Below are 21,714 nucleotides of genomic sequence, written 5' to 3'. Positions count from 1 at the left end.
GGTTTTTGGCTAAAATCAAATCGAAAACCAAAACTTCAGATTTTGGAGTTTTTGAAACCGTTCGGTTTCGGTTTTTCGGATTTCGTTTTGGTTTTAGTTCTGTTTCATTTTTTTCGGTTTTCGCCATTTGAGCTTGAAAATTTTAGGCCGAAAAAAAAATTGTCAAAATATAATGAATTTTAGTATAAATAATTTTGTTAATTGTAAAATAATAGACTATTATACATTTGATCAAAAATATTGAAGTTACATATTTATTAAATTCTTATAAATTACTTAATATAAAATATATAAAAAAAAACAAAATTTAGTAATTCGGTTTGTTTTTTTTTTCAGTTTTTTTACATGCAAATCCAAAACCGAACCGTTAGTGCGGTTTTTACAAAAACATAAAACCAAACCGTTGGTTTTTGTTTCGGTTTGGATTTTTTGGTTTTTTCGGTTTTGAATCGCGTTTTCAGTTTCTTGCTCACCCCTGGTCTACATTACTAAACTGAATTGAAAATTATGGAGTAAACAAAAACAGCAACATGCTTTCAAAGCAATCCCAGCACAAAACATTCACTACTATAATTGACAAATTTCCTATCCTTACCAAACAAAATAATGCAGTCTAAGGACTCGACGTAATAGTACTTGACGATATACCTTAAAAGCGACAGACAAATGGAACCATATACAACAAAACACAAATAAGCCAAATCTGTTGTTTAGAAAAAAACGGATCCCTCTCCCATTGGATAGAGAACACGCTATATAACTGGTCTGGTTGAGTCTATTATATTAAAAAGATAAAACTGTTTCCTTTTTTATTTCAAATAATATATCATTAATGCTGACTAGTCATACATATATAAAAATTTAATATAACTCAATATATTTTTACGATTTTAAATCCAACTATGACTGGCATAATGAAGTTCATATAAACATTGATAGGAACAACAACCGTAACCGTATCCGGTTATGCCTATTCCGTTTCAAGTTATTCGGCTATTTGACGACATGGAAGGATTGAAACTCTATTCATTCTAGAAGGGACACACACTCGTGATTCGTCATTGAAAACTAATGAGAAACTCTAGCTTTTACCGATTAATTGGACTTAAAACGGGGCAACGCTATGTAAATTTGCCATGGTAAAAGTGATGTATTCGTTATTTTTGTAATATATAACGCAATGTTTTATCTAGCGTCTTGCTAGTCTTTAATATCATCACATCATTCTTTTTAAATAATTTAGGGTAAATTAGTAATGTATCTATTAAATTAGATAATATTGATCTATACATTTAAACAAGTTGATATAAACAATTTAATTAAAATTATTATTATTAGTACTGAACGGAATTGCTTTTTATTTTGTTTTTTATTAAAAAATGTTTGTTTAAGAGCAATTTGTAAAGACTTTGAATAAAGAATGTTTGACTTTGTATACAAAGAATGTTAACAACTTGAAATCCATAAAATAGCACACTTTGTTGTTGTTGTCTCTGTCTCATTACATATTTAAAGTTTATAACAATTTTAGGTTTGAGTTCTAAATCATTGAAAGAAAATCTCTTTGAATTTTTAAAGTTATATAGAAAAATGAATGAATATACTGGTAAGGTTATATTAGGAAATGCTCAGAAGAATGATCAGATGACGTGCCACAAAATTTGTAACAACATTTTATAATTGTTTTGCACAAAATGTACTAAAACATATTTTTGAATAATTAGATGACGGTGTATATTACATATTAGTTGACGGTGTATTTTTTAATATTTGTTTTGGAAAAAAAATTTATGGTCTTGTTCATGTCATAAAAGCAAATGCGTTATCTTTCAGATTTGTCATTGATGACTATTGAGTTTGATAAGGGTTAGAGGTTAAGGTTATGATGACATAAGCGTTACGGTTTGAGAGTATAATGGTTTAAAAGCTTTAATTTTGTGAGAAAATCATTCGACATATATATAATGTAATTTTTTAAATTAAGATTTGAAACCATACAGTAAAATATATTGTGTTAAAAAATTAATATGTTTTATTCTTTTGTGAGGTTTGGACTTCCATGTCATCATGTGAAATTAAAAAAAAAGCAATGGGCTTAAAAAATTTTGACCCAAAGAAGAGGGCCATATACAAGAAGGGCTGCACGGGCCTTTCGGCCCATTTTAACAATTTGTATTCAAGATTTCAATCTAGTTTTATTTGTAATTGCATGTTTGAAATAACTTTAACACGGGTGCACAAAATACCCGGTTCCAGATCCGGCCTACGGGTACGACCTGGTATCATGTTTCTCCCCAAACATGTACCAACTACCATGCATATCTTAGGAACATGAACCAAGCACGCACCTGCTAAGTTGATTCTACTTTTTACTTTGTATGCTAGCTGAATATGTTAGCTGAATGACTTTTTTTTTCTTTTTTACTTAAAATGGGAACTGGTTTGAAAAAATTAAAAAAAAAACCGGAATCTGGTATCGTACATCTAGTAACTGTCATAACCATATACTAGTTAATTTTGTTGCGGGTTTTAACCGTGTTTTTGTCCGCTTCAATTACATTGGCGGGCCTATAACTTTGGTATAGGTGTTGGCCGACCCCTGTGAATATTTTTTTTCAAAAGGTACATATATGTTAAAATCCCGATCAGCCCCTATAAAATTTTGACATCAACCCTCTTTCAACCCCTATAAAGTTTTCGTTGTATTGTATCTTTTCATTGTTGATAATGAAAGTTCGATTCGTTGGTTAAAAAGAAAAAGAAATCATGGTCCACTTTAATCTCTGTAAGTAGCACTTATTTTAACTTAAATCAATTTACCAATCACAGTTACTTTATGATGATTTGGTCTTCATCTAGGGGCTTGGTCACAACAGATAATACTTCAACTAATAATATTATTTCAATTCATTTTCAAGTGAAGTCAACATGTTTCATTACATATATACATTAATACATATATGCATAGCACGATCATGAATCGGTAAATAATAACATTCGAATCTATGCAACTAGTACATATATTGATAGTTCATTGTCATATAATATAGTCATATAGGTATTATTATCCAATATGCATGCCAATGCCATTTGTATATCTTCAACCATTCATCAATGGCGGTTGCGACACTATGCAAGTTCATCTGTTGGATCATAACCAAGCTACCAAGCCTCCTTTTATGCTTGTTATGCCCCATCATCACTTGCTTGTCTACAATAATAATCAAAGTGTTAAAAGCCCCCGGAGCAGTACTTCTGGCTTTGATACAACTAATTTGTTGTGTCGTAAAATGTTGCATCGAAACTCTTTTTGTTTTCGTTTTGGATTGTGTTTTGAAGGCTGTAAGTTTGTTATTTTCAACGTTAGTTGTGGCAGCACATCGGGTGGTGGTGGATACATGGTCCGAGTTTGTGGAACTAATGGTCTATGTTTGGTTTAATATTTTGGAGGCCTTTGATTTATTGGTTAACTTCGCGGGGGAATTGAAGGAGATTATTGCATGGGTTTTTGAGGTGTTGATGGAACAATGGGAGATGGTGAAAGATTATATTGAGAAAGTTTTGAAGGATATTGATATTCTGGAGATCATGAAAAAGATAAATCAAGTTTACAAACTCGTTGTGGATATCATTTCTAGAATGGAGGACGCGGTTAATGCTATCAAAGAGTTGATAAAACATTTGGAGAGAGTGAAAAAATTAATCGATTTCTTTTGGAAGATTATTGATCCATTGTTTTTTTCAAAGACAAATGGATACTACACCATTGTGGCCGAAAAAGGATATCAATCGATTGATGTGATCAAGGAGGTTGTCGGGGAGATTACAAAAGAATTAGAGAGATTGGCGGACATTGTGGAAGATTATCGACACTACATTCGAGCGAGTACTCCAGTGGTGTCAGAGGCGGTAAGCAGACATGTTGATCTATGCTACAATGTTGTGAATGTTGGTACATGATGTCAGTAGTTCAGTGTCTAGTGTCTGTAATCGAGTTAGTTGGATTTGTATTTTGTATTAAGCGAAGTTAGCTCACAAGTTCGCTTATATAAGCGAACTTGTGGAACAAGCGAAGTTAGTGACAACTTCGCCTAAACATGTTAGGCGAAGTTGTCGTCTGTTATATACGGCTAGGTTACGGCTGAATTAGGGGAATCAGTTTATGAGTTGTTCAGAGTTTGTGTAATCGGTGATCAGTGAATCACGTGTTTCCAGTTGCAATACAACGTGTCTTTGTTTATTGTAACGTGTGTTTGATTGTGTTAACGTGTATCGTCTTCTACGCTCGTATCGTCTTACGTAGGGATTCCGCACCTACGTAGAACGAGATATTCCGTGTAGATCCGGCTGGGAACCTACAATTGGTATCAGAGCTTTTGCTCGTGATTGTGTGGTTCGGGATTATCACGCGGGTGTAGAAATCGTTCCGTTCGACTATTCGCGGGACGAGTTTACCGAATTTTTGTGTCCTACTCACCTCCCACCATCATAAACAACCCATTACACCTTCGCATACCTCGCAAAATGTCAAAATCAAACCTGCAAAATCATCGTGTTCATCAGGCGAAGTTGCCGCTACTGTTTGTAGGGTTTAGGCGAAGATATAAGGTTAAGCGAAGTTATCCACAACTTCGCCTACCTCACAAGTTCGCTTATCTCAAGCGAAGTTATCCACAACTTCGCCTACCTCACAAGTTCGCTTAACTTAATCAGGCGAAGTTGAGAAATCAAGCGAAGATAAGACTTAAGCGAAGTTAACTTTAAATTCGCCTACAGTACTGTTCAGAATAAAATTTTTATTTTTTCGGGTTTCTTTGTGTTTTCGTTTCGTGAAAGATGACTTCCATAAATATTACGGAACTGGTAAAAATGGAGGTGGAAGCGGGTTCAGCTACTAAGGCACCGAAAATGCTTAAGGGTACCGATTTCGTGGCGTGGAAAGATCGGTTTGAGCAGTATGTTAAATATCAAGATGCTAAGATGTGGGTGTGCATTCAAGATGGATACATTCCACCAACTGCTTTGTATGAGGGTCGTGAACAAATTAAGAAATACAACAAGATGGAAGAGGAAGAAAAGAAGATGTATGAGGCTGAAAGCAAAGCTCATGCTGCGATAACAATGGCTCTTCCACAAGAGATTCTTCACACCTTCAGGAAGTATAAAACCGCTAGAGAGTTATGGGAAGCACTTGAAAACCGATTTGAAGGTAATGTGGGGATACGTGCATCCAAGATTAAACTACTCAAAACCCAATTCTCGGTGTTCAAGTATTTGAAGAATGAATCACTTGATGATATCATCACGAGATATTATCACCTGATGACCGAACTCAGCAATTATTCCATTGCTTACAAAGAAGAGGAGATTGTAGAAAAACATCTTGATGCTCTCCCACCGAAATGGGAGATTTACACTGTCTTGATGAGAGAAGATAAAGAGTTTGCCGATTATGACTTGGAAACAGCACTCAACAAACTACGAACTTTTGAACTTAACATGGTTCGAAAAGAGACACCAACTGATCAGGTTCAGGATCCGGGAATGTATGGTGCGAAAGTTAATTCAAGTTCAAGTTCGAAGTCAGAATCATCTGCTTACTACTCAAAGAGAGACTCGATCTCTAACTCAACTCATGATGGTCATGTTTCTCTCAACATGGACGGTGATGTGTGTTTCGTAGCTGGTGGAACAAATTCTTCTAAACCTCAAACAACAAAGGGTAGTTTTTCTTCAAGTGTTCCGAACATCAACTACTCTCAGATGCCCATGAGTGTTAAATCTGCTGAACAGCAGTTTGCTCTCTATGCATCTTTCATTGCTTCTTACGAAAATTACATTAAAGGTAAAATCGTTGATCCTGCAACTTTAGACGAAGACTATGATCAGATCGACGCTGATGATCTGGAGGAGATGGATCTGCAGTGGCAGATGGCAATGATTGTAAGAAGAGTTAAAAGGTTTATGAAGAAAACTGGTAGAAAATTCGTTGGTGGAAGACCAGGTTTTGACAAGTCAAAGGTTCGGTGTTATAACTGTCAACAGAATGGCCACTTTGCTAAAGAATGCACAAATGACAGAGTAGAACGCAGTCAAAACAGGTCTACACAACAGAGTGGTGGTGGTAGTGAGAATAGGGCGATGATATCCAGACAGAACGGGGAATACAACTGGAATCTGCAAGTTAAGGAAGTGTTCGAACAGGCCAACTTGGTTAACATCGAAACTGAAGAAAAACCCAGAGAGACAAAAGAAAATCAAGCCTACATGGCAGAAGTGAACGATCAGCTTTCTGAGGTAAGTCCTAAACTCCCTTGTACGAAATGTGAAAATCTGTCTGAACAGTTGAAAACAATAACTGATCAGTTTGTTAGTTTGGATGCTCAATTCAGAACATTAAAAGAAGATCATTATTACACTAAAACTAGAGAAAACAGTTACAAGGTAAAAATAAAAGCTAGTGAGAAAGATATCAGAAGTCTTAAAGCAAGTCTAGCTGAAAAAATACAAGTAATTGATCTTAGCTATGAAGTGTTAGAAGAGAAAACCAAACTAATTGCTGAAAGGGATAAACAGATAGCTGATCACCAGGTGAAAATGGTGGAACTAAACAGAAAGCTTGAGCAATTTAGAAATTCCTCCGCAATACTTGATCACCTCGTAAGTGATCAACGTTCCCCAGTTAAAAGGGGAGGAATTGGATATAATGAAGTTCCACCACCTTATAATCATAACTATACTTTTGATCCTAGTAATCAGAAATCTGTTGATGTTGAAATTGGTCAGATAGTTCCTGTTAAGGTTACGATTAAAGATCCAGAAGTTAGTAAAGGCGAAACGAGTAAGCCTGTTTTGAATGTTAAGATTTCTGTTCCTAGTTCTGTCTCATCAAATTCGGACAAGACATCCGAGTCTAGTGAGACAGAAGAAGAGGAAGTGTTACTAAAACGTGGAGAGGAACATAAACCAACTGAAAAGAATTCTCCACTAAACCCGTATGTCCCACCATATGTTAGACAAACGGGCAGTAATGCAGCCTCATCATCTAAAACAACTATTGAGACGAAAGTTGAACATAGGAGTTGTTTCAGATGCAATCAAATAGGACACCTGATTGCTGATTGCCCTCTGAAGCAGAGATTCAGAGGTATGAGGCCTTCGAAAACTGAGAATAGAACTAATAGTAATTTCTATAATGGTAAAAATGAAAACTCATCAAAGTTCAGATCTTGGACTAATCCAGGTTTTCAAAGAAGTCGACCTCAGTTTTTCCCAGTTAACAACCAAACCATTAGTAATAATTCATTTAACTCACGAAGGTTTGGATGGCCTCATAGTCAATCTACTAGAAGGTATCCTTTTGGGACTTACAGAAATCAGTCTAATACTAACTTTGGACAGCCAAAGTACGGGATGCATTTTAATAGATTTAATCGACCCAAGACCAATAGGTCTTGGGTCCCCAGATTTTAATCCTCTGCTTTGATCGTGCAGGAACAGTTGAATAGGGCTGCAAACAATCTATGGGTTGTGGATAGCGGCTGTTCCCGGCACATGACGGGTAACAAGAATTTGTTACACGAGTGGAAACCTGTTCAGGGAGGAAGAGTTAGTTTTGCTGGAGAGAGTGGTGGAAGGATTACTGGAATTGGGACAGTGACTAATGGCAAAATGAAGTTAGAGAAGGTGAATTTCGTTGAAGAACTGAAGCATAATCTGCTGAGTGTATCTCAGATCTGTGACAAAGAGTACACTGTGCACTTTACCAAAGATGAAGCGATCGTACTGTATCCTGGTTTCAAGATACCAGAGGAATGGATAGTAATGAAGGCTCCAAGGGAAAAGAATACATATATTATGGACATGAGGTCGACTGAGATGGCAACAAAAGAATCGTGTCTTCTGTCAAAAGCAACTGAATCGGAGTCCGAGTTATGGCATCGAAGAATGGGGCATATTCATCTTCGGAAAATGAACTACATTGTCAAGAATGGGCTGGTGCTGGGTGTTCCCTTGAAAAATTTCAACTTTGAAGACCAATGCTTATCGTGCAAAAAGGGAAAGCAACACAAGAAATCTCATCACACCAAGAAGGTTAATTCAATAGTCAGTACCCTAGACCTACTTCACATGGATCTCTTCGGTCCCGTGAATGTAAAAAGCCTAGGTGGAACATCATACTGCTTGGTGATAACTGATGATTTCTATCGATATTCTTGGGTATATTTCCTGAAGACAAAGGATGAAACGGTGCAGTTGGTAATAAATTTGATTACCAAGGTTGAGAATATTATGGGGAAGAAGGTTAAATACATCAGGACTGACAATGGGACAGAGTTCAAAAACTATCAGATGGAGATATTCTGCTTACAGAAAGGGATAGACCACCAGTACAGCGCTCCGTATACTCCGCAACAAAATGGGGTGGCTGAGAGGAAGAACAGAACGCTAATTGAAGGAGCCAGAATCATGCTGGCTGATTCTAAACTTCCTGTGGTGTTCTGGGCTGAAGCTGTTGCAACAGCCTGTTATATCCGTAATAGAGTTTTAACTGTTAAAAGATTGAATAAAACATGTTATGAACTTATGCATGGGAGAAAGCCTAACTTGAGTGGTCTCGAACCATTCGGGTCCCCGTGTTCGATATTAAAGACGAACTCAAAATTTGGTGAAATAGCCAACGAAGGTATTCTAGTCGGATATGTTGTTGGGACTCCCAACAGACGAGTCTTTAATCTATCGACCAGCAGGGTTGAGGTGGTGTGTAACACTGATATCACAAGTTACAAATCACCAATACCAAGCACGGGACCCGCTGGGGCTTTCGACTATGATAGGCTTTTTAAATCTTTTAATTTGCCTTACCTGGATTGTGCAGAAGTTGATGAGAGAATAGCTACGAAGATACTTTATGATGAGGAAGAAACTCTTGTGCAACGACCGCAGTATGATGAATGTCAACCTTCCTCGTCAAATGCTGTCGATACCCCTGCTGCCTCTACAGAAGAGGAATTCTTCAATCCGTTTCACTCTCAACAACAATCACCCATTGATGAGCTATCTTCGAACCTGGAAGACAATCTGCAAGTCAGTTCGGTTCCGACTACGAGTGTTCACAAAAATCACCCTTTGGAGAACGTGATAGGTGATCTGTCCGACGGTGTACAAACAAGACGAAGCTTGAATGAGCACACTTGTGTTTACACAAGCATTAAAGATACAGGCATCATTAACGAATGCTTGTACACCTGCTTCATAAGCCATATTGAACCAAAGAACTATCAAATGGCTCTCAAGGACAGCTCGTGGGTTGAAGCCATGCAAGAAGAGTTAGCCCAGTTCAAGAAGATAGAGGTTTGGATTTTGGTTGCAAAACCGAAAAATGTGCATGCGATTGGCACAAAATGGGTTTTCAAATGCAAGAGAGATGAAAAAGGGATAATTATCAGGAACAAGGCGAGGCTGGTTGTAAAAGGTTTGTAAGGCCCCGTTACCGGTAACCCTACTTTCGTGTTGGATTTACTCATAAACACAGTTCTAAATATCAGAGTTAATTAAAAACTTTACGCGGAATATAAAACTTTCATAAAACATTACATATCGATTCATAATCATGTCTTAAAACATTCCTCTTGTCTTTCAAAATCAAAACATAACTTAATAAACATATCAGATCTTCAGATGCCAGGCTTTAGTCTTCTGCCATGTGTCCTCCACTCAAGCCAGCTGTCTCAACCTACTCACCTGCGTGCATACTAAAAGTCAGCTACGCTGAGTGAGTTCTAGTTAATCATACAATACCATACAATACCATATTACATACATACGTACTTAACCTCATAACTTTCTTTCATACACACATAAGTACTCATGCCTTCATTCTTACTTACATACTTTCTTTACATTCATAATCATACGTTTTAAAGAGCCTTTCGCCCTATAACCTCACAGATATTATAAGGGTCTGGTCCCTAACATCACAGATATTATAAGGGTCTGGTCCCTAACATCACAGATATTATAAGGGTCTGGTCCCTAACATCACAGATATTATAAGGGTCTGGTCCCTAACATCACAGATATTATGAGGGTCTGGTCCCTAACATCACAGATATTATTAGGGTCTGGTCCCTAACATCACAGATATTATTAGGGTCTGGTCCCTTGTTTTCGAATATTAGTAGGGTTCGATTCCCTCTTCGTTACCATACAACCATACATCATACCTCGAGTATTATTAGGGCTCGGTACCCTTTTCGTAACCATACAACCATACAACCGTTATTTCCTTCTTTTATTAACTTTATTACGTTCATACACATAAACATACATATCATACTTGCCATATTTATAACGTTAAAACCTGACAGTACGTGCAATATCCGAAGATCGTTCACGTACCATCAAGCAATCATTCATTCATATCATACTTACCATATTTATAACGTTACAACCTGACAGTACGTGCAATATCCGAAGATCGTTCACGTACCATCAAGCAATCATTCATACATATCATACTTACCATATTTATAACGTTACAACCTGACAGTACGTGCAATATCCGAAGATCGTTCACGTACCATCAAGCAATCATTCATACATATCACATATATCACATATGGCATACACTTATCACTTAGGATAAATGTATTAACAACACATCAAGTATGCACACAGCCCCGAAAACATAACAAGGAATGGGGCTAGAAACTCACCTGGATCCTGTTACGCTCGCCGTTGATCGTAATTCCTTTCTTTAACTGGGCTCGGCTAACTGTATAATATTTACACATATCAATTAACTACTACTTCTTGTTTTGTATTTCTATCTATATATGACCCACAACGAACGGGGGTCCGGGGGCAGCGCCCCTGGCAGCGGGGTTCTAGGGGCGGCAGCCCCTAGCGGGGTCCAAGGGGCAGAGCCCCTGGCTGGGGTTAAGCTGCCAGGTCAGCTTGGAAAAATTTTATTTTCGATAACTGCCTTAACACATTTTCCATTAGGTTTTTAATTTATTTTCCAAACGAACTTCACTTCAGGCGAAGTTAAACCTCGGGCGAACTTGGCTTCAGGCGAAGTTAAACCTTAGGCGAACTTGGCTTCAGGCGAAGTTATCCTTAGGCGAACTTGGCTTCAGGCGAAGTTATCCTTAGGCGAACTTGGCTTCAGGCGAAGTTAAACCTTAGGCGAACTTGGCTTCAGGCGAAGTTATCCTTAGGCGAACTTGGCTTCAGGCGAAGTTAAACCTTAGGCGAACTTGGCTTCAGGCGAAGTTAAACCTTAGGCGAACTTGGCTTCAGGCGAAGTTAAACCTTAGGCGAACTTGGCTTCAGGCGAAGTTATCCTTAGGCGAAGTTACGCTTGAAGGCGAAGTTACGCTTGAAGGCGAAGTTCATCAGGCGAACTTAATCTTGCAGGCGAAGTTATCGCGCTGCAGATCTGTTTGCCCATAACTCCTTCGTTTCTTAGCCAAATAACTCGATTTTGGTACCCACGGAATCGTATGATCGGCGCCTACAAATCCCAACCATCAAATCGGCCTAAAATCGATGTTTTAGGGGTCCGATTTGGGCAGTTTGGGTTTCGGGTTCGGTTAACCCATCCAATCCTAACCATTTACAGTAATAATAGCTTTGTTGGATTGTTCTTACCTTACCAACTCAGATCTATCAACAAAATCTCGGGTTTCGGCTTCGAATCTTGATCGGTTAGTATGTGTGTTTTGAGGAGTGTGTGGAGTGTGTGTGGAGTTTGGTGAGAAATGAGATATTTTGGGATTTTGGGGGTATTTATATCCCTGAAATCCCATTCTCATTTATCCTATCTCAATTAATCCAAGTCCATGACCCGCTCCTACTCGATATTAATAATTAAAACGCGAAATCACTAACATAACTTTCTTTATTCAACATTATAAATTTTAGGATGTTACAAGGTTTTAATCAGCAAGAGGGGATCGACTACAATGAAGTGTTTGCTCCTGTGGCGAGATTGGAAGCGATTCGATTGTTTTTGGCATTTGCGGCACACATGGAGATGAAGGTGTTCCAGTTAGACGTGAAAAGTGCGTTTCTTAACGGTAAAGTCGATGAGGTTGTGTACGTTGAGCAACCTCCGGGTTTTCCTGACCCAGACTTTCCTGATCACGTGTACAAGCTAAGTAAAGCGCTATATGGGCTACATCAGGCCCCTCGTGCCTGGTACTCAACTCTATCCGATTACTTGCTTGAGAATGAATTTGAAAGGGGAAAGATCGATAGCACACTGTTCGTTAAGAGAAATGGAAGAGACTTTCTTCTGGTTCAAGTCTACGTGGACGACATCATCTTTGCTGCATCAAAAGTCGCCATGTGTCAGGAATTTGAAGCCGTCATGAAAAAGAGGTTTGAAATGAGTGCTATGGGTGAACTAACTTTCTTTTTAGGACTGCAGGTTGATCAGAAGAAAGATGGGATGTTCATTCATCAGACTAAATATGTCCAAGACGTTCTCAAACGCTTCAAGATGGAGGACAGCATACCATTTGATACTCCAGTTTGCGTCAACCATAAACTGGGTGCTGATTTAGACAGTGATACAGACGTGGACCCCACCTAATATCGGGCAATCATAGGTTCTTTAATGTACTTAACTGCATCTAGACCTGATTTTATGTTTGCAGTTTGTCTTTGTGCTTGCTTTCAGGCAAACCCAAAGGAATCTCACACGAAGGGTGTGAAGAGGATGTTGCGATATCTCAAAGGCAAGCCTAAGCTAGGGTTGTGGTACACGAAAGGAGGAGACTTGGAGTTAGTCGCCTACACAGATTCTGATTATGGAGGATGCAATCAGAATCGGAAGTCAACAACAGGTGGATGTCAGTTTCTTGGAGGCAGATTAGTGTCATGGCAGTGCAAGAAGCAGACCTCAGTCGCCATTTCTACCTGTGAAGCAGAATACATGGCAGCATCGAATTGCTGCTCCCAGGTTCTTTGGATACAACAGCAATTGCGCGATTATGGTCTGAATTTCACTCATACTCCTATTTGCATAGATAACACTGCTGCTATCTCAGTAACTAACAATCCCGTAAAGCATAGCAAAACTAAACACATTGACATCCGTCATCATTTTATACGGGATTGTGCTGAGAAGAAATTAATTGTGCTCGAAAAGGTTGATTCGTTAGATAATTTCGCTGATTTGTTTACTAAAGCGTTTGACAAAACTCGTTTTCAAAACCTTGTTGAGCTAAATGGGATGATCAATCCCGAGTAACCGTGTTTTTCGTTTTTGAGTATTTAAAAAAAAAAAACGTCACCATCGCTTAGAATTATGTCGGTTGCTTCAGTTTGAAGGACATATCTTCGGATATGTTTGGTCCTCATTTCTACCTGTAGAGTATGAGGATAGTCATTAACCAGATGACTGAAAGTGACCGAGGTGGTTTATGATGTGTTTTTATTCTTTCGCTGAAAATTAGTCGTTCATACTTAGTTAGAAGGACACATACTCGTATGTGGTCGGTCCAGCTGATCCATTGGATCTTCAGGATAGCCGTTTACCTGAAGACTTCGAATTGATCGGGGCGATAGAAGTTAAATTTTTTTTTAGGGAGATGAAATTATTTTTCAAGTCTACTACTTCGTAAGAAGTTTCTTTACTATGTTTAAATGAAAATTGATCCAACCTTGGAAAGTGATAGACAAACTGATTCTGTGTGCTTAATTAGTGAAGTTATTAGGCCTAAAAGACTTTAGAACAGTCATTGTATGTCATGGTAGCTTTTTATGGTGCGTAAAAGTAGAAGTGATACAAACTAAATCTCCTCGATTTTACGTGGAAACTCCTTAAGAGTTGTGCATGTCTCCATATATATCTTTCCGAATGATAGGCAGAAAAGCGATTACCCAGTCATACACGAGCCCGTGAGTGTTCTGATTCCCGTGAAAATAGTGTGTCAAGAAACTGCAGTGATCCAGATTCGGGACTTGCAGTTGTTTACGTCTCTGAAACTGTGTAAATCTTGTTATTAAAAAAAAAAAAAAAAAAACTGAGACATTCTAGAGCTTATAATGTTAATACTTCTCAATCAAGATGCAAGAAAGAGAACGGGAAGAAGAGTCTAAAGATCGAAGAGTACTTACTATTTAATCAGACACTACGGGTCGAGGTCAACTCAGGGTGACTTGGGGAAAGCCAAATACGCTTTGAGAATAGATAGGAGACATCACAATCTCTGATGTGTTGCCCATTTAAATTTTGAGCTTAATTGAACCTAACCCGTATCACAGAAGCGATGAAAACCATTTTAAGTTATTTACCTGCTTACAACCTGTCTCTTTATGTCATAATACAGCTGAACATGGATCTATGTGACAGTCACGTAATTAGTATGATTTCTGTTCGGATCTTTTCTAAAACGTGGTAGTCCCTGTCTAGACTGAAATTTGATCCCGTGTACCTTATTTCTAAGTTTTATCCTACTTATGTAGTTGTATGATTTTATACCTGGTTACTTGGTCTTGATCGTATCATTTAACTCTTTAAAGGATGTTTTAAAACTTAATTGCAAATTGTTCAAATTATAGGGGTTTGTTTTGTAAATTTTAATATCGGCGAAGTTATCCCTAACTTCGCCTGCAATAGGCGAAGTTATCCATAACTTCGCCTGTATAACCTTGACCCTATATAAAGAAGTTTTTGGTCAAATGCTCAGTATTGTTTTTCAAAATCCGGCGAACTTATTCCCAGTAACCCTAAGCGAAGTTATATCTCGATCAATCTGTGTTATTTTTTCTCGAGTTCATTCCGTGTTAAAGGTGTGTAGGGTTGTTGCATCTTTTAATCTATGTCATTGGCGTTAATCAAAGGTCGTTTCGACCCGTTTAGTGACCTCGTTCTTTCAAACATCCAACACCCGATTTTCAAACTTATTTTCATGTGGTCGTAATCATATTGATCGTCTAGATCTCCATAAAAACATGTGTTTAACAGTCCGCAATCTCCAAATTGACCAAATCAATTCGTTTGAACAACTAAACTGTTGCCGATTCATATTCAGGCGAACTTACAGTTTAGGCGAAGTTATCCTTAACTTCGCCTGAGGGTTAACTTCGCCTGATAATTAATTATGTAACAGTACATGAGGCGAAGTTGTGGTTAGGCGAAGTTCAAGTTGAGGCGAAGTTGTTCCCAACTTCGCCCCACCTCTAACTTCGCCTATACAGAATAAATCATAACTTTGCTCATGGTAACAGACGAACTTGTGATTTGCCTCGACGATTCTCTAACTTAGTCTGTTTTTGTTGCAGAAATGGCAGCTGTAGCTGGAGCAGGTGGTGCAGGTGGTGACAAAGGAGGAGATAACCATCGACAGTTTTTCCCGGGGCGTAACATGTACATCACATTGGACCCGGATGCGAGCGGTGTTGATGATTTCCGCGAGATCATCACATTTCTACTCCGCTCGCATATCTTCCACGCTATTACTACAACACTGCCTATCTCATTGCCAAACATAGAAGATTTCTGGCAGACAGTGGAATATGACTGTCGAGTCGAGCCCCCGGTTATGCGTGCAACGGTTAACAATCAGATAGGGTAGTTCTCGTCTGAACAGATCAGGGTGGCTTTACAGTTTGGGGATGAAACGAGAGACGATCCTACAGACTTCGTGGCTCCATTCAGAGATGGTGCTTTTCTGAGGATGGGATATTCTGGTCCATTGGGAGATACTCAAAGACGAAAGGGATTCTTTTTAGACCAATGGCGATTTCTTATGCACGTGATGATCGTGTGTATGTCAGGGAGAAAGGCTGGTACGGATGGAATGGGTGCGACCATGTAGTCGGCGATGACTGCACTGACTTACAATAAGCGTTATAGCTTTAGTCAGATGGTATTCTACGAGATAGACCGTCAAAGAAGAGCGGTGGCGCGTGAGAGATTTCTGATGTATCCAAGATTCCTTCAAATGATCTTGAATCATGTTGCTCCCACGTTACCTCAGCGCCGCCCGATTAGATATGTGGAGAGTGTAAGCAAGAGGATCTTCGCTCAGTGTAGATCATCAAGTGCAAGAAGCAAGCCTGAGCTCCGTCCTCGACATACTCCATTATTTGGGTACTTGATCAACCCAGAGTATGTTCCAGCTCGTGGGGACGAGTTTCGGGATCCGGCACCACAACAGGCTGGAGCACCTCAACCACCACCTGAGGTACAACAAGCTTTACCTGCTGCTCCTGTTGTGGCACCGGAGGAAAATGTAGACCTGCTGCTCCTGTTTGGCGGTCAAGGATTTTTTGATATGGATCGTGTTGACCCTGAGGAAGAGGTACAGGTCTCGGTAGCCCGGGTTACTAGTGTGGATGTTGCTAGGGCAGCTACGACTGAGGCTGATTTTGATTCTTCAGATGATGATGTGGCTGAAGCTAGACGGATTTTGGTTACACAAGAAACGATTCATGGGAAGAGGAAGAGAGACAATGATGACAGTGAGTCGGATTTTGAGGAAGATTTACATCAGTTGGTCCATAGATCGAGAAGGGAACGGGCAGGTGCAGGTTCGGGAGCTGGTGAGAGCTCAAGGGTGGTTCGTTTCACTCCACCCGCACTGTCTGGTATGACTATAGTCCCTACACCATTGCAAGTTACAGGGCCAATCGCCACGGATGTTCCCGTGGTGACTACCTCATCTTCCTTCGGCATCCCACCCACTACATTCCAGCTCTCGGCTCCGGAGATTGTGTCCCTGCCACCTCCAACTCTTACTCCAACGGAGGTCGTAGCAAGGTTTGTTGAGTCGACAGTTGTTGCTACTGCAGGGTTGTCGGTTACGATACCACCTGCGGTTACGTTTCCACCTGTTTCTGAGGTGCCGGTTACATTGGGAATCCCTCCTCCGTACGCTCAAGACATATCATATATGAGGTTTGATTTCGATGCAACCTTATCCGATTCGGAAAGAATAGCAGAGCTAGAAAGGGTCGTGGCAGAATAATCAAGGGTAAATCTTATCCAGACTCATGCTATTCAGCGCCTCGTTGCGGAGAATCAGATTCAGTCGTCCCTCCTGATCGAGCATGGTAAAATAATTGATGCCTTGAAACAGTTCTTGGCATCTCAAGGGGAGACAGGCTGTAAGGGTGATGAGCTGAGGACGAAGAAGCGTAATGATCGAGACGATGATCCCAATGCATCGAAAGGTGCAGGTGGAGAGTTGCCAAGAACTGAACAAGCTCTTGGGACTTCCACATCTCAGGGGGAGTCAACGAGTGCAGCTGGCGGTTCAGGGGGTGCTGATGTGGTGGTTGTGGATGCTGAGGAGGTGTTAGATGATGTTATAGGTGATGAGGATGTGTTACCGATGGAGGAGATAGAGAAGATAGGGGCTGAGATTGTCATTGATAGTGAGATTGAAGAAGGAGAGATTATGGAGGAGAACGTTGAGCACAAGATTCCGGAAGTTGATAAGGCAGATATGGGAAGCGATGAGACGGAATGGGAGGAGCAGCCAAGATGGAAAGAAGGCTACGCTCAGTGGTTCGTAAAGACTAAGAAACCGGCGGTCCCTACTATGTTCAAGAAAAGTTACAACATCAGGGGTTATGCTGAATCGAAAAAGGGGATTATATGCTGGTTATATGATGAGCAGTTGAGGCTTTTTGTGATTAAAAGGTATGATGGGGTTCAGTATTTCAAGAGGCTGTTGAGATCGTTGAATACGTTGCCTGAGTGTGAAGTGAAGGACTTAGCCAGGTTGGGGTTGATAAACAGGAGTGATGATAACATGGCTAGGGTCATTGGGAAGATAGTCTGGAAGGAAAGCATAAAGGAGAAAAAGTTCGAGCTGTTGAAACCACAGAAAGGAAAGCTTGTTGAAGACAAAGACAGAGGAATGAGAGCAGATGGCAAGCCTTGGATGATCATGAAGTATAAGCCGATCCGGTGTTTAAAAGAAGTGCCGATGAAACAAATGCCCAAGGATGTGCTAAAAGATCTGAAGTGGTTGTATGTGGATTATGAAACAGCTGAAGCAGTAATGAAGGATGAAGATGAACAAGAGCTGATGAGAGTTTATGATCCTATGCATCTAGTGAATCTGTCTCAAGCTGATCTGCAGGTGCTGAACGAGAAAAAGATATTTTATATTCCTGCTTGGAAAAAAGAAGCAAAGAAGTATCAAAGAGTTGTTTCGGTTTGTGTACGAGAAGGCGTTCATGCTTGAAGATGAAAGATACAAGATTTTTGGGATTACAAGACACGTGTTTGAAGATAGAGATATGAAGCTACTGCCAAGGGGGAGTCTGTTGGTACATGATGTCAGTAGTTCAGTGTCTAGTGTCTGTAATCGAGTTAGTTGGATTTGTATTTTGTATTAAGCGAAGTTAGCTCACAAGTTCGCTTATATAGGCGAACTTGTGGAACAAGCGAAGTTAGTGACAACTTCGCCTAAACATGTTAGGCGAAGTTGTCGTCTGTTATATACGGCTAGGTTACGGCTGAATTAGGGGAATCAGTTTATGAGTTGTTCAGAGTTTGTGTAATCGGTGATCAGTGAATCACGTGTTTCCAGTTGCAATACAACGTGTCTTTGTTTATTGTAGCGTGTGTTTGATTGTGTTAACGTGTATCGTCTTCTACGCTCGTATCGTCTTACGTAGGGATTCCGCACCTACGTAGAACGAGATATTCCGTGTAGATCCGGCTGGGAACCTACAGTGAAGGGAATGGTTTTTCAGTCATTGGACGCTGTCGCGACGGCAGTGGCCTTGGTGGAGGAGATCATGTTGGTTTTTAAAGAGGCAATGGAACTAATGGTAGAAGTTTTGAAGGTTGTGACTAGTAAGAATATTTATGCATTCTTTGATCTTGTTGTAGATGTTTTTGGGTTGGTGAGGTGTAATAGATACTTGGCTTTTCCTGTTATTTTGATGGTGTTAGTAACATTGTTGATTTGTTATCAATGGTTTCGTAACCGGAAAACTTCGGGTGGATGAGGTGTTTTACTCGGACGACGACGACCCGAGCTCACTAGGTTGAGAGCAGGGGTGGCTCTGAGGGGGCAGGAAGGGCGACGATCCCCGGCTGGATCATTGAGGTAGGCCCGAAAACTTTTTACTTTAAAAAATACGTATTTTTAATGTTTAAACATAACTATCCAGTTCATTTAAACTCATTTTATATAAAATAAATTAAATAGCCCAAAACATAACCCAACTTTCTTATTTAAAAACTTAATTGTTAAACTCAATAAAAAAAAACTTTTTACTTAAGGCCTAAATTATTTACCTTCTTTGACCCAAAATGTTTTAACATTTCTCGGGGGCGGCTCTGGTTGAGCGAGTACACTACCTCACCTAGCTAGAGTAGTGATTTCGAGTAAGGGTTGCGGGTTGTGGAACTTGGGAGTGGGGTTATGAAACAAATAGAGAGTGGTGGGCATCGTGGACGATTATCGACACTACACGCGGGTGATATGGTTTTTTGGTTGTTGGACGCGGCGGGAGGCTTGGTGGCGGTCCGGCGGAGATGATGATGGCTTTTAAAGAGGTGATGAACCTAACGGTAGAGTTTTGAAGGTTGTAATTAGTAAGAAAATTTGTGCATTATTTGATCTTGTAATTTATATTGATATGATGTTTTTGTGTCATGAAAAGAGAGAATTGTATAGAATTTTTTGTTATGTAAATAAATATTTGTTTTCATACTTCATACACAACATATTTTGATAGAATTAGTGAGATATCAAATAAGCTAGATTTTATTTGTCTTTTACCTTGGTACTTTTTCTCAAATATGTTATATGACTACTTAGAAGATCATTGAGGATTTGTTTTGTTATCTTTAGCTGATTATTTCTAAATGATTTTGTTAATTATTTCTAAATGATTTTGTTAATTACATGTAGTTTTAGGCTAGTCGTAGAAGGGGTCGCGACTTAGACGGTCTTCACAAAAATTCGTAGTGAGATGGAGACATGGAGTGACTTTCATGAAACTCTAGCAAAAGTGAAGTCGCAATCTACAGGGTCTTAAATGAATTGTCTTATTCGGGAAATATGTGTAGTCTACATCTGTGCATAACTATTCTCATTTTCGACGCGAAGATGTTTCGATACCTAAACTCGAATGTTGCAAGGCTAGTGACTACTTAAAAACATGGATTCATAGGATAGGTGTCATCAAAAAAACAAATATATACACTCTTGTATCATAATATCATATCATCACCATTCTTCTCAATTAATTTAAGGAAAATTAATAGTGCATCTTCTAAATTAGTTAATCATTTGTTAAACAAGTTGACATAAATATTCTATAAAAATATTGTTTGTTTAAGAGCAATTTGTTAAAAAAAATGTTTTGACTTTGTATAAAGAATGTTAACACTTGAAATCCACAAAAAAACAATATAAATAGGCATAGGTTATTTTCATACCATATAAATTATTTGGACGTTATATGTGTCTATACGGCTCGTATAGGGTTATACAAGCTGTATATTTGCAAAATTTTGTCATTTTGTTTTGGAGAGTGTCAGGTGTTTGAAACCTATACGACTCGTATAGGGACTATACGACCCATATAGATTAAAAAACTGGCATCCGTACATTAGTTAGTCATGTGAGGGCTTTACTACTCGTATAGCCCATATACGACTCGTATATCCCCTATACGAACCGTATAGAGTTGTTAACACACCATGGGGGTAGTGTTTGAATATAACGACCCTATAAATAACATACTTTGTTGGTGTCTCATTACATATTTAAACCTTATTGCTTAATGCGTGCTTATTGACTGTTGGCGGTTTCATCCTGTTGTATAACAATCTACAATCTTTGATTCGAAATGAATTCATTGGTAAAATTATGTTAGAAAATGCTCTAGAGAATAACCAAATGACTTCTCACAAAATTTGTAACAACATTTGCAATTAATTTGCACAAATTAGTTAACAAGTCGAGGCATTAAAGAGCGATTTTTTGGTCTTGTTCATGTCATAAAACACCCACGTTAGACATTATCTTTTAAGCTTGTCATTTATGAATTATTTGCTCGATATGAATTGAGTTTGATAAGGGTTAAAACTTAGGGGTCAAGGTTATGATGGTGTAGGCAATATGGCCAGAGAGTTTAGTGGTTTAAAATGTTGTGAGAAAATCACTCGACATATGAGATTCGAATTCATACAGTTAAATATGTGAGACTCGATTTGAAGATTTAGTGACTCGATTTGAGAAAAATATGCATGAGTGACTTAATTGGAACACTTTTAAAAGTTGGTTACTATTTTATGAGATATTCCTTAGTTTAAAATAATTAATTTGTTTTATTCGAATTCATGAGCTATTGGGCTGAATATAACTCATAGCCCAAAAGATATAGCCCACATTGTGAATACTAGAAGGGCTAGACAGATGAATCAGTTTTGTACTAGATAGCCCACATCATAATGACAGTAACCAAAGGATTTGTAGAATAGTTTTGTACATCCTTCCAAAGCCAGTCCTACCTTTAGAACTAAGGTAGTGTTTAGAATAAAGAAATAAGAAATCATAGACGGAATAAAATAGATCATTATAAGGTATTTAATACAAAATTGTATTCTCTATAAACACCTCAAAATCATTCATCTCCCCCCTCCAAACACGTTTCTTTATCATTTCATATTCATCAATTCCATTTCCTCGTCCATTATATTACCTCAGAACAAACAGACCATAG

General features: G+C 38.8%; 1 protein-coding gene across 1 annotated transcript; it reads left to right on the top strand.

Annotated features, from left to right (window-relative positions):
- The first annotated feature begins 3,068 nt into the window (after positions 1–3,068).
- LOC143631381 (uncharacterized) lies at positions 3,069–19,033 on the top strand. Its single transcript, XM_077100161.1, has 2 exons — positions 3,069–3,948; positions 18,712–19,033. Exons 1-2 carry the CDS (start codon positions 3,115–3,117, stop codon positions 18,982–18,984), a joined length of 1,107 nt encoding a protein of 368 aa, XP_076956276.1. The 5' UTR covers positions 3,069–3,114; the 3' UTR covers positions 18,985–19,033.
- Positions 19,034–21,714: the final 2,681 nt, after the last annotated feature.

Source organism: Bidens hawaiensis, unplaced genomic scaffold (assembly GCF_021521415.1).
Source record: "Bidens hawaiensis isolate Kalapana, Puna unplaced genomic scaffold, B.hawaiensis_p1.1 tig00006068_1, whole genome shotgun sequence".
NCBI classification, from domain to species: domain Eukaryota; kingdom Viridiplantae; phylum Streptophyta; class Magnoliopsida; order Asterales; family Asteraceae; genus Bidens; species Bidens hawaiensis.
This window is presented reverse-complemented; position numbering and strand designations above follow the sequence as displayed.

Bases quoted from the DNA above. Each gene is read 5' to 3' on its own strand.
- LOC143631381 (XM_077100161.1), top strand. From the start codon at position 3,115: ATGGCGGTTGCGACACTATGCAAGTTCATCTGTTGGATCATAACCAAG. The intron at 3,949-18,711 runs GTTGGTACATGA...CCTACAGTGAAG, and splicing joins TATGCTACAATGTTGTGAAT to GGAATGGTTTTTCAGTCATT.